This window comes from Esox lucius, chromosome 9 (genome assembly GCF_011004845.1).
Source record: "Esox lucius isolate fEsoLuc1 chromosome 9, fEsoLuc1.pri, whole genome shotgun sequence".
Classification (NCBI taxonomy): Eukaryota; Metazoa; Chordata; class Actinopteri; order Esociformes; family Esocidae; genus Esox; species Esox lucius.
The window spans coordinates 282,536-296,302 of NC_047577.1; the positions used below are offsets into that span (position 1 = coordinate 282,536).

A 13,767-nucleotide genomic window follows, 5' to 3' on the forward strand; every position below is an offset into this window, starting at 1 on the left:
TCCCTCACTCATGAACAAGACCCCTAGATACTTAAACTCCTCCACTTGAGGCAGGCACTCTCCAACAACCTGAAGTGGGCAAGCCACCCTTTTCCGAATGAGGACCATGGCCATAGCTCGGTCATTTGGAGGTACTGATTTTCATCCCCACCGCTTCACATTTGGCTGCAAACCGTCCAAGTGCATGCTGAAGGTCCTGGCTTGAAGGGGCCAACACGACAACATCATCCGCAAAGAGCAGAGACGAAATCGTGTGGTCCCCAAACCTGACACCCTCCGGCCCCTGGCTGCGCCTAGAAATTCTGTCCATAAAAATTACGTTTTCCCGTTATTGCTTGATATTGGATTTCAGCTGCTCAACAGTTTGGGGTCTCCTTTGTCCTGTTTTCTTTTCATAATGTGCCAAATGTATTCAAGGGGCGACAGGTCTGGACTGCAGACAGGCCAGTTTAGCATCCAAACCTTTTTGTTACAGAGCCTTGCTGCTGTAATACAGTTGTGCTCAAAAGTTTGCATACCCTTGGAGAATTGGTCATTTCTAAAGAAAACATGAGTGAGCAGGCAAAACACGTCCATTCGTCTTGGCAAAATGCCTCCAGGTCATGCAAAGTCTTAGGCTGTCTTGCATGAACCGCACATTTGAGATCTCCCCAGAGTGGTTGGATGATATTAAGGTCAGGAGACTGTGATGGCCACTCCAGAACCTTCACCTTTTTCTGCTGTAATCACTGGAGGGACAACTTGGCCTTGTGTTTAGGGTCATTGTCGTGCTGGAAAGTCCCAAGACCGTCCCATGTGCAGCTTTCATGCAGAAGAATGCAAATTGTCTGCCAGTATTTTCTGATAACATGCTGCATTCATCTTGCCATCAATTTTCACCAGATTCCCCATGCCTTTAGAGCTCACACCCCCCGGAAATATCAGTGAGCCACCAGCACGCTTCACAGTGGGGATGGTACTGTGTTCACTATAGGCCTTGTTGACCCCTCAGCAAACAGTGCTCATGGTTGTGATCATAAAGCTCTATTTTGGTCTCTTATCTCCAAATTAGTGTGCCAGAAGCTGTGAGGCATGTCAAGGTGTTGTTGGGCATATTGTAACCAGGCTTTTTTGTGGCACTGGCCCAGTAAAAGCTTCTTTCTGGCAACTCGAACAAGTCTCGTCATATTGTGCTCCTTGAAACAACCACACTGTCTTTTTCCAGAGCAGCCTGTATTTCTCCTGAGGTTACCTGTGGGTTTTTCTTTGCATCCCGAACAATTTTTCCAGCAGTTTTGGCTGAAATCTTGCTTGATCTACCTGACCTTTGCTAGGTTTCAAGAGACCCCCTGAATTTCCACCTTCTTAATAAGTGATTGAACAGTACTGACTGGCATTTGCAAGGTTTTGGATATCTTTTTATATCCTTTTCCATCTTTATAAAGTTCCATTACCATGTTATGCAGGTCTTTTGACAGTTATTTTCAGCTCCCCATGGCTCAGTATTTTCCTTTGTGTGTCACCTTGTGTGTCTGTAACAAGGCCAAATATTCAAGGTTATGTAATCTTTTGATCAGGGCTATTTGGGTGATTTCTATTATTATTATGATTTAAAAAGGAGCCAAACAACTATGTGATAATAAATGGCTTAATATGATCACTATCCTCAAATAAAATACTATATTTTGCATGATCAGTCATATTTTCAAAATCAGTGGCCCAGGGTATGCACAAATGTACGTGCAGAATGTGGTTTGGCATTGTCTTGCTGAAATAAGTCCTTCCCTGAAAAAGACGTAATCTGGTTGGCAGCATATGTTGCTCCAAAACCTGTATATATTATTCAGCATTAATGGTGCCTTCACAGATCATTCAAGTCACCCATGCCATGTGTACTAATGCACCCCCATACCATCACGGATACTGGCTTTTGAACTGGGTGCTGATAACAAGCCGCATGGTCCCTCTCTTCTAACTCCTTCTTTTACTCCTGATGTGGTGTCCATGATTCCCAAAACCTATTTCAAATTTTGATTTGTCAGACCAAAGACAGTTTCCACTTCGCCTTAGTCCATCTTAAAGAGTTTTGTTAAAAGAAGAGGTGATGCAACACGGTGGTTGAAACGTGCTGGCTTCAAATTTAAAATGGCCATGTATTTTTCCAATAACAATAACATTTCTCAGTTGCAACATTTGATATGTACTATTTTCAATTAAACATAGGGATATATGTTTTGCACCTCATTGTATTCCATTTTTATTAGCATGTTATGCAGCGTCCCAACTTTTTTGGAAAAAGGGTTTTATGTTTAAATCTATAATATTGTTAAAACTACTGTGGTTAAAATTATAATATGGTTAAACTATAATTTTAGTCCTTAATATGTCGGCGTGCTATGTGCTACTGTATGCCTGCATGCTGTGTGCTATGTACTGTGTACTAAAAGTCAAACTCTTTTCAAATGCACAATGTAACAGGGACGTTCTGAGCAGGTGAAATTCTTATGACATGGCATGCGATATATGCTATGTCTACATACTATGTGCTGGGTTTTATGTCTACATGCTATGTGCTGTGTTCTATGCCTACTTTCTATGTGCTATGTGCTATGTCTACATGCTATGTGCTGTGTACTATGTCTATGTACTACTGTATGTCTACATGCTATGTGCAATGTCTACATGTTATGTGCTCTGTGCTATGCCTACATGCTCTATGCTCTGTGCTATGCCTACATGCTCTGTGCTCTGTGCTATGCCTACATGCTCTGTGCTCTGTGCTCTGCCTACATGCTCTGTGCTCTGTGCTCTGCCTACATGCTCTGTGCTCTGTGCTATGCCTACATGCTCTGTGCTCTGTGTTATGCCTATATGCTATGTGCTCTGCCTACATGCTATGTGCTCTGTACTATGCCTACATGCTCTGTGCTCTGTGTAATGCCTACATGCTATGTGCTCTGTGCTATACCTACATGCTCTGTGCTCTGTGCTATGCCTATATGCTATGTGCTCTGTCTACATGCTATGTGCTCTGTGTAATGCCTACATGCTATGTGCTCTGTGCTATGCCTACATGCTCTGTGCTCTATGTTATGCCTACATGCTATGTGCTCTGTGCTATGCCTACATGCTATGTGCTCTGTGCTATGCCTACATGCTATGTGCTATGTGCTCTGTGCTCTGTGCTATGCCTACATGCTATGTGCTCTGTGCTATTCCTACATGCTCTGTGCTATGCCTACATGCTCTGTGCTCTGTGCTATGCCTACATGCTCTGTGCTCTGTGCTATGCCTACATGCTCTGTGCTCTGTGCTATGCCTACATGCTCTGTGCTCTGTGCTATGCCTACATGCTCTGTGCTCTGTGCTATGCCTACATGCTCTGTGCTCTGTGATCTGTGTTATACCTACATGCTCGGTGCTCTGTGTTATGCCTATATGCTATGTGCTCTGTGATCTGTGTTATACCTATATGCTCTGTGCTCTGTGTTATGCCTATATGCTATGTGCTCTGTGATCTGTGTTATACCTATATGCTCTGTGCTCTGTGATCTGTGTTATACCTACATGCTCTGTGCTCTGTGTTATGCCTATATGCTATGTGCTCTGTGATCTGTGTTATACCTACATGCTCTGTGCTCTGTGTTATGCCTATATGCTATGTGCTCTGTGATCTGTGTTATACCTACATGCTCTGTGCTCTGTGTTATGCCTATATGCTATGTGCTCTGTGATCTGTGTTATACCTACATGCTCTGTGCCGGGTTCTATGCCTACATGCTCTGTGCTTTGCGTGTGTTCTACCTAGTTTAATGATTCCTATCTCCTGCAGGTCCTCCCAGCTGATTTCGGTGATGAAGTCGATGTTCTCATATCCATTCTGCACCAGAACCTGATAGTACTGACTCAGACCAATCAATGACAACCACTGGGCCAGACTGGCCTACACACACGCATGCAAACACACACACACACACACACACGTATGCACACACACACACACACACACATACATACATTAAGTATTCTACTGGAATTCATTTATCACATCACAGTACAAAATTAATTAATTTCAAATTCAAAGTGCTTGACCTCATCATCAGAAAGGTCATGTGCATTCTTGTGTTTGAATTCCTTATTATATGGAAAAGACCAACTTTAATTATATCAGACACCTATAGTAATGATTCCAAAGTGTCATTGTGGTTCTGTCTGTACGTGTGTACGTGTGTACATGTGTGTATGTGTGTATGTGTGTATATGTCTGTATGTGTGTATGTGTGTATGTGTGTATATGTCTGTATGTCTGTATGTGTGTACATGTCTGTATGTGTGTATGTGTGTATGTGTGTATGTGTGTATGTGTGTATATGTCTGTATGTCTGTATGTGTGTATATGTCTGTATGTCTGTATGTGTGTATGTGTGTATGTGTGTATATGTCTGTATGTCTGTATGTCTGTATGTGTGTATGTGTGTACATGTCTGTATGTGTGTATGTGTGTATGTGTGTATGTGTGTATGTGTCTGTATGTGTGTATATGTCTGTATGTCTGTATGTGTGTATATGTCTGTATGTGTGTATGTGTGTACATGTCTGTATGTGTATGTGTGTATGTGTGTATGTGTGTATGTGTGTATGTGTGTATGTGTGTATATGTGTATGTGTATGTGTATGTGTGTGTGTGTGTATGTGTGTATGTGTGTATGTGTGTATATGTGTATATGTGTATGTGTGTATGTGTGTATGTGTTTATGTGTTTATGTGTTTGTGTGTATGTGTGTATGTGTGTATGTGTGTATGTGTGTATGTGTGTATGTGTTTATGTGTTTATGTGTTTATGTGTTTGTGTGTATGTGTGTATGTGTGTATGTGTGTATGTGTGTATATGTGTATATGTGTATGTGTGTATGTGTGTATGTGTTTGTGTGTATGTGTGTATGTGTATGTGTGTATGTGTGTACATGTCTGTATGTGTGTTCTTACAGGTTTCTGGTCAGGCAGCCAGTCACCAGATGGCAGTTTGCTGATCTCTGATATTATCTTCTTACGATGGCCGGGTTTAGTTATCCCGATTGCTGTTAGGTCCTACAGACAGACAGACACCCACACACACAGACACACACACACACACACACAAAGACACACACCATACTCACTTTAAATGCTTTATTTGAATTCTAAAAATGACATCAGAGTCGGAATGAGTCAAACAGTTCAAAGATCTGACTCAGTGTCTCTCTACCTTTCAACCTTACCACCTAAATAAATAGACATCAGCTTTATGCAAATGAAGCAGTAAATAATAGTGATGCATGATTGGTTGATGACTCACAGTGGGTCAGAGGTCACAGAGACAGGAGGGTCAAGATGACATCACCAGGTCAGGGGTGGGGAGTCAGGGTGAGGCCACGCCCCCACAGACAGGACATACAGGATGCTAGGGTAGAGGTCAGATCGGGGTGACAAGGTGTCGTAGGGGTCAGGGGTCAGGGGTTAGAGGTGGTCTTACCTCAGGGGTCATGTGGCTAATGGTGTCAAGGTCATAGCCAGCGGTCAGGAGGTGAGTGGTGTAGAAATGCAGCTGACAGTCAGTCAGCCAGGTCACTACCGCTTCACTCTAGAACACAAAACACTCTCATTGTTCTAGAACACTCTGAAACACACACAGACTCTCAGCTATAAAACACACTCTAGAACACAGAACAACTACTCAGCATTCTCAAGGCCTTAACACAGGAACGCTGCATCCTATTAGAACACAATGTCTTTACAGCTCAAGAACATAGTAGTCAGGAGGTCTAGAATGGGGTTACTGAGTTACAGGGAGTGCCAAAGCTCTTTGTGTCTTTGTGAGGTCAGGTGACACAGCTAAGGTCAATGATTGATTATTAGGACAGACAATCCTTTACCGCAAGAGGGCAATAAATTGTACAGTCAGAATACTCGAGAACCCAACATAACCCTAACATAACCCTAACAAAACATAACCATAACAGAACATAAAAATAACATAACCCTTATGAAACAGAATCCATACTGAACATAACTGTAAAATAACCCTATCAGAACCTATCTGAAAGAGAACTATGAAAGAACATCACTCTAACAGAGCATACTCATACATAAATATAGCCCTAACCGAACATAACCCTAACGGAAGCTAACAGAACATAACGGAAAAAGGAAATAAGCCTAGCATAAGCATAAAAGATCCCTATTTTATCTGCTTTGTCCTGAGAAAATCATTTAATCCTCTGACCTTAAGAATCTAACCATTATCCCAACCATCAAACCACGACCCTAACCCTCTAACCACGACCCTAACCCTCTAACCACGACCCTAACCCTCTAACCACGACCCTAACCCTCTAACCACGACCCTAACCCTCTAACCACGACCCTAACCCTCTAACCACGACCCTAACCCTCTAACCACGACCCTAACCCTCTAACCACGACCCTAACCCTCTAGCCACGACTAACTCTAACTTTGACCCTAACCACCTAGCAACAGAAACACATTCCAAGCAATGAAGGATGAAGGGATGCTTCAGGATCAACAATCAAATTAAACAACAGAGTCTGTATGTGTCTCTGGTGAGAACATACACAAACACATACACACCTCACCTTAGCATCTTCCTCTGCCTTCCGATCAAAGGAGCGCTGCTCAGGAGGACAACCAGGTGGTCTCTTAACTGCAGGAAACAGTCAGTTAGAACCAGTCAGTCAGTAAAAACCTGTCAGTCAGTAAGAACCATCCAGTCAGTAAAAACTTGTCAGTCAGTTAGAACCAGTCAGTCAATTACACCATCTAAATATGATCAACCACACCATCCCATCTCAGACATCGTCACATAATATAACCAACTACACCAAACCTTCTCAGACAGGACCAACTACACTATCCCATATCAGACATTACCATCTAAATATGACCAACTACACCACCTGTTCTCAGACAGGACCAACTACACCATCCCATCTCAGACATTCCCAACTTTATATGATTACCTGGTGTAGACTGATCCAAAGATCTGGACTGCTCCAACAAATGCTCCTTCGCCTTGACTGACTGGGAGATGACTGTTGCTAGGAGCTGAATACAAACAGACAGACACATACGACAAACAGGCTTAGATCATCTATAACAGGTGCAGCGAAGTGAGCACACACAACTGAAACTTCAGCCAATTGCCCCGAAACACTAGTCAAATGTCCAGAAAACACTGGCCAAATGTTCAGAAAAAACAGTCCAAATGTCCCAAAACTCTGGCAAAATGTCCAGAAACACAGGTCAAATGTCCTGAAACACCAGCCAAATGTCCCAGAATTCTGGCCAAATGTCCCAAAACACTGGCCAAATGTCCAGAAACACAGGCCAAATGTACCATAACTCTGGCCAAATATCTCAAAACACTGGCCAAATGCCCAGTAACACCCGCCAAATGTCCTGAAACACTTGTCAAATGTCCCAAAACACCGGCCAAATGTTGTGAAACACCAGCCAAATATCCAGAAAACACTGGCTATATATCTCAAAACACCAGCCAAATGTCCATTAACTCTGGCCAAATATCTTGAAACACTGATAAAATTTCTCGAAACACTGGCCAAATGTCCTGAAACACCGGCCAAATGTCCAAACTTTGTGTGATATTCCTGAATACCTGAAACAGACATACACATAAAACACACAAAACACACACAACAGAAAAACACACACCTGAAACTCACACCCTTGAAACACACACGAACACACCTGAAACAAATACACACACCCACACAGAATGTTTATCAAGTGTTTCTTTTCTCAGTGCCCTGCGAAAGCAAGCAAAAACAAATAATCAATCAAGAAATAAGACAAATGGTTAAAGCTGTCATGAAACTACATGGAAGATGCATTTTGTTCTCACATACAGTGGAGAGGAGGGTACAAAAGGTTAAAAAAGCATGGCTCTAAGTTGGAAGTTAATTGTATCATAGCATCACCATGTTATAAAAACTACAGTTAGAAGCCACTTTCATTAACACAAGCTATTTGGATGACTTGCCAGAAGAAAGCCACCAATTAAGACAAAAGGGTACAATTCTGGAGTTTGCTACACGTGATTGGAACTGGATTGTATGGTCAGTTGAGAGGGTAGAAAGAGGGTAGGGCATGCAGAAAAAAAAAATGACATGATGTAGTAGTGTGGTGATATGTGATGTAGTAGTGATATGTGATGTAGTTGTGTGGTGGTGATATGTGATGTAGTAGTGTGGTGGTGATATGTGATGTAGTAGTGTGGTGGTGATATGTGATGTAGTAGTGTGGTGGTGATATGTGATGTAGTAGTGTGGTGGTGATATGTGATGTAGTTGTGTGGTGGTGATATGTGATGTGATGTTGTAGTGTGGTGGTGATATGTGATGTAGTAGTGTGGTGGTGATATGTGATGTAGTAGTGTGGTGGTGATATGTGATGTAGTTGTATGGTGGTGATATGTGATGTAGTTGTATGGTGGTGATATGTGATGTAGTAGTGTGGTGGTGATATGTGATGTAGTTGTATGGTGGTGATATGTGATGTAGTAGTGATATGTGATGTGATGTTGTAGTGTGGTGGTGATATGTGATGTTGTAGTGTGGTGGTGATATGTGATGTTGTAGTGTGGTGGTGATATGTGATGTAGTAGTGTGGTGGTGATATGTGATGTAGTTGTATGGTGGTGATATGTGATGTAGTTGTATGGTGGTGATATGTGATGTAGTAGTGTGGTGGTGATATGTGATGTAGTTGTATGGTGGTGATATGTGATGTAGTAGTGATATGTGATGTAGTTGTGTGGTGGTGATATGTGATGTTGTAGTGTGGTGGTGATATGTGATGTAGTAGTGTGGTGGTGATATGTGATGTAGTAGTGTGGTGGTGATATGTGATGTAGTTGTATGGTGGTGATATGTGAAGTTGTAGTGTGGTGGTGATATGTGATGTTGTAGTGTGGTGGTGATATGTGATGTAGTAGTGTGGTGGTGATATGTGATGTAGTTGTATGGTGGTGATATGTGATGTAGTAGTGATATGTGATGTAGTTGTGTGGTGGTGATATGTGATGTTGTAGTGTGGTGGTGATATGTGATGTAGTAGTGTGGTGGTGATATGTGATGTAGTTGTATGGTGGTGATATGTGATGTAGTTGTATGGTGGTGATATGTGAAGTTGTAGTGTGGTGGTGATATGTGATGTTGTAGTGTGGTGGTGATATGTGATGTAGTAGTGTGGTGGTGATATGTGATGTAGTAGTGATATGTGATGTAGTAGTGTGGTGGTGATATGTGATGTAGTTGTATGGTGGTGATATGTGATGTAGTTGTATGGTGGTGATATGTGATGTAGTAGTGTGGTGGTGATATGTGATGTAGTTGTATGGTGGTGATATGTGATGTAGTAGTGATATGTGATGTGATGTTGTAGTGTGGTGGTGATATGTGATGTTGTAGTGTGGTGGTGATATGTGATGTTGTAGTGTGGTGGTGATATGTGATGTAGTAGTGTGGTGGTGATATGTGATGTAGTTGTATGGTGGTGATATGTGATGTAGTTGTATGGTGGTGATATGTGATGTAGTAGTGTGGTGGTGATATGTGATGTAGTTGTATGGTGGTGATATGTGATGTAGTAGTGATATGTGATGTAGTTGTGTGGTGGTGATATGTGATGTTGTAGTGTGGTGGTGATATGTGATGTAGTAGTGTGGTGGTGATATGTGATGTAGTAGTGTGGTGGTGATATGTGATGTAGTTGTATGGTGGTGATATGTGAAGTTGTAGTGTGGTGGTGATATGTGATGTTGTAGTGTGGTGGTGATATGTGATGTAGTAGTGTGGTGGTGATATGTGATGTAGTTGTATGGTGGTGATATGTGATGTAGTAGTGATATGTGATGTAGTTGTGTGGTGGTGATATGTGATGTTGTAGTGTGGTGGTGATATGTGATGTAGTAGTGTGGTGGTGATATGTGATGTAGTAGTGTGGTGGTGATATGTGATGTAGTTGTATGGTGGTGATATGTGAAGTTGTAGTGTGGTGGTGATATGTGATGTTGTAGTGTGGTGGTGATATGTGATGTAGTAGTGTGGTGGTGATATGTGATGTAGTAGTGATATGTGATGTAGTTGTGTGGTGGTGATATGTGATGTTGTAGTGTGGTGGTGATATGTGATGTTGTAGTGTGGTGGTGATATGTGATGTTGTAGTGTGGTGGTGATATGTGATGTAGTAGTGTGGTGGTGATATGTGATGTAGTAGTGTGGGGGTGATATGTGATGTAGTTGTATGGTGGTGATATGTGATGTAGTAGTGTGGTGGTGATATGTGATGTAGTAGTGATATGTGATGTAGTTGTGTGGTGGTGATATGTGATGTAGTAGTGTGGTGGTGATATGTGATGTAGTTGTATGGTGGTGATATGTGATGTTGTAGTGTGGTAGTCAACCCCACCTTAACTCCCTCCGCCTGCGCGTGGAGACCCGGAGCATTGAGGCCATGTGTATTCAGACTGCCAGGAGGCGTGTTAGTAGCGTGTGCAGCCGCTGCTGGAGGAGGCGTGTTAGTAGCGTGTGCTACGGCGGCCAGAGGAGGCGTGTTCAGGGCATGTTGTGTGTTTCCAGAACTCTGGACGCTGCCGAGGGAACGAACACTACCCAGGCTTCCAACACTACTGCTGCGGTCACCACCTAGACACACACACACATACACACACATACAGACACACAACATACATACAAATAATTCCATCATTCAGTGTGTGTGCAGACTAGATAAGTATTCAAACAATATGCGCACCTGAATACACAAGTACATAAAAAACACACCAAACACACACAAGACTCCCACCACAAGCACACCAAATACACACACCACAGAAGCACACACAGACCCACACAAACACACCACACAGACACACCACACAGACACCACACAGACACACCACACAGACACCATACAGACACACCACACACCTGCGAGGGGTTTCCGTAGCACCCAAACATCCTGGTCGGTCCCTCCCTGTTGGCTGAGGGTGGGGGAGCCATGTGGACTGGCCTCAGAGCCCCGAGAACCTAACACACACACACAAACACCACACACACACCAAACACAAACCACACACACCACACACAAACCACACACACCACACACACAAACACATACCACGCAAAACACACCACACACAAAACAGACACAACACAAACACACAATGGAGCAAGAATGTAGGCGACAAAGAAACTGTAACACACCAACAACCAACCCACCCCTCTACCTACACAGTAACAAACCAACACCCACCCCACTGCTCCACCCACATGGGTACACACCAACAACCACACCAACCCTCCACACCACACACACAGTAACAAACCAACACCCACCCCACTGCTCCACCCACATGGGTACACACCAACAACCACACCAACCCTCCACACCACACACACAGTAACAAACCAACACCCACCCCACTGCTCCACCCACATGGGTACACACCAACAACCACACCAACCCTCCACACCACACACACAGTAACAAACCAACACCCACCCCACTGCTCCACCCACATGGGTACACACCAACAACCACACCAACCCTCCACACCACACACACAGTAACAAACCAACACCCACCCCACTGCTCCACCCACATGGGTACACACCAACAACCACACCAACCCTCCACACCACACACACAGTAACAAACCAACACCCACCCCACTGCTCCACCCACATGGGTACACACCAACAACCACACCAACCCTCCACACCACACACACAGTAACAAACCAACACCCACCCCACTGCTCCACCCACATGGGTACACACCAACAACCACACCAACCCTCCACACCACACACACAGTAACAAACCAACACCCACCCCACTGCTCCACCCACATGGGTACACACCAACAACCACACCAACCCTCCACACCACACACACAGTAACAAACCAACACCCACCCCACTGCTCCACCCACATGGGTACACACCAACAACCACACCAACCCTCCACACCACACACACAGTAACAAACCAACACCCACCCCACTGCTCCACCCACATGGGTACACACCAACAACCACACCAACCCTCCACACCACACACACAGTAACAAACCAACACCCACCCCACTGCTCCACCCACATGGGTACACACCAACAACCACACCAACCTTCCACACCACACACACAGTAACAAACCAACACCCACCCCACTGCTCCACCCACATGGGTACACACCAACAACCACACCAACCCTCCACACCACACACACAGTAACAAACCAACACCCACCCTACTGCTCCACCCACATGGGTACACATCAACAACCACCCCAAGTCTTTAAATTCAGTGTGTACTGCAACACACAGAAATAGGACATTATAGACTGGCAGAAAGAGATCCAACACACAGAAATCTGACATTATAGACTGTCAGAAAGAAATGCAACACGCAGAAATAGGACAACACAGACTGGCAGACAGAGATGGAGAGTGGAAACAAGTGAGCAGCACAGGCCATGCATACCCAATCTATAATCCCAGTTCATAAACTATAAAAATACCCACACTCAATGCATAATTTATAACATCTCACATACCCAATCTATAACATTCCTCGTACTCAATTCATCATCTATATTATCCCACGTACCCAATCTATCTAACACTCCAGATACTCAATTCATAATCTGTAACATCCCTCATACCCAATCTATAATCTAATACATTCCCCACACTAAATTCATAATCTGTAACATCCCACATACCCAATCTATAATATATCATTCCTCATACTCAATTCATAATCTTTAACATCCCACATACCCAATCTATAATATATCATTCCTCATACTCAATTCATAATCTTTAACATCCCACATACCCAATCTATAATATATCATTCCTCATACTCAATTCATAATCTTTAACATCCCACATACCCAATCTATAATATATCATTCCTCATACTCAATTCATAATCTTTAACATCCCACATACCCAATCTATAATATATCATTCCTCATACTCAATTCATAATCTTTAACATCCCACATACCCAATCTATAATCTATAACATTCCCCATACTCAAATATAATATATAACATCTCACATACCCAATCTATAATCTATTTCATCCTCTATACCCGATCTATCTACTACTATGTCTACTACTTCTAGTATATAACTACTATTACTACTACTAATAATAATACTACCACCACTAATACCACTATCACTTCTACTAATAATACTACTACTACTACCACCACTATTACTACTACTACTACTACTACTACTACTACTACAACCGCTACCACTTCTACTAATACTACAACTACTACCACTATTACTACTACTACCACTACTACTACTACTTCCACTACTTACATACAATAACAACAACTACTACTACTTACATAAATTAACAACAAAAACTACTACTACTATTATAATGACTATTTACACTCACCTAAAGGATTATTAGGAACACCATACCAATACTGTGTTTGACCCCCTTTTGCCTTCAGAACTGCCTTAATTCTACGTGGCATTGATTCAACAAAGTGCTGAAAGCATTCTTTAGAAATGTTGGCCCATATTGATAAGATAGCATCTTGCAGTTGATGGAGATTTGTGGGATGCACATCCAGGGCACGAAGCTCCCGTTCCACCACATCCCAAAGATGCTCTGTTGGGTTGAGATCTGGTGACTGTGGGGGCCATTTCAGTACAGTGAACTCATTGTCATG

General features: G+C 42.9%; 1 protein-coding gene across 2 annotated transcripts in view; it reads right to left on the minus strand.

Moving 5' to 3' along the window:
* si:dkeyp-9d4.3 (caskin-1) overlaps positions 1-13,767 on the minus strand; it is a 69,060-nt gene that overhangs the window by 12,105 nt on the left and 43,188 nt on the right. Inside the window, exons 12-19 of one of the 2 annotated variants that reach the window (XM_029122032.2) lie at positions 10,987-11,085; positions 10,466-10,701; positions 7,709-7,744; positions 6,997-7,081; positions 6,613-6,680; positions 5,492-5,599; positions 4,966-5,067; positions 3,784-3,922 (exon numbers count right to left, since the gene is read on the minus strand). In XM_029122032.2, coding sequence (XP_028977865.1) covers positions 3,784-3,922; positions 4,966-5,067; positions 5,492-5,599; positions 6,613-6,680; positions 6,997-7,081; positions 7,709-7,744; positions 10,466-10,701; positions 10,987-11,085 — 873 coding nt within the window. The remainder of the gene's footprint in view (positions 1-3,783; positions 3,923-4,965; positions 5,068-5,491; positions 5,600-6,612; positions 6,681-6,996; positions 7,082-7,708; positions 7,745-10,465; positions 10,702-10,986; positions 11,086-13,767) is intronic. The other variant, XM_029122033.2, reaches the window with a different exon arrangement.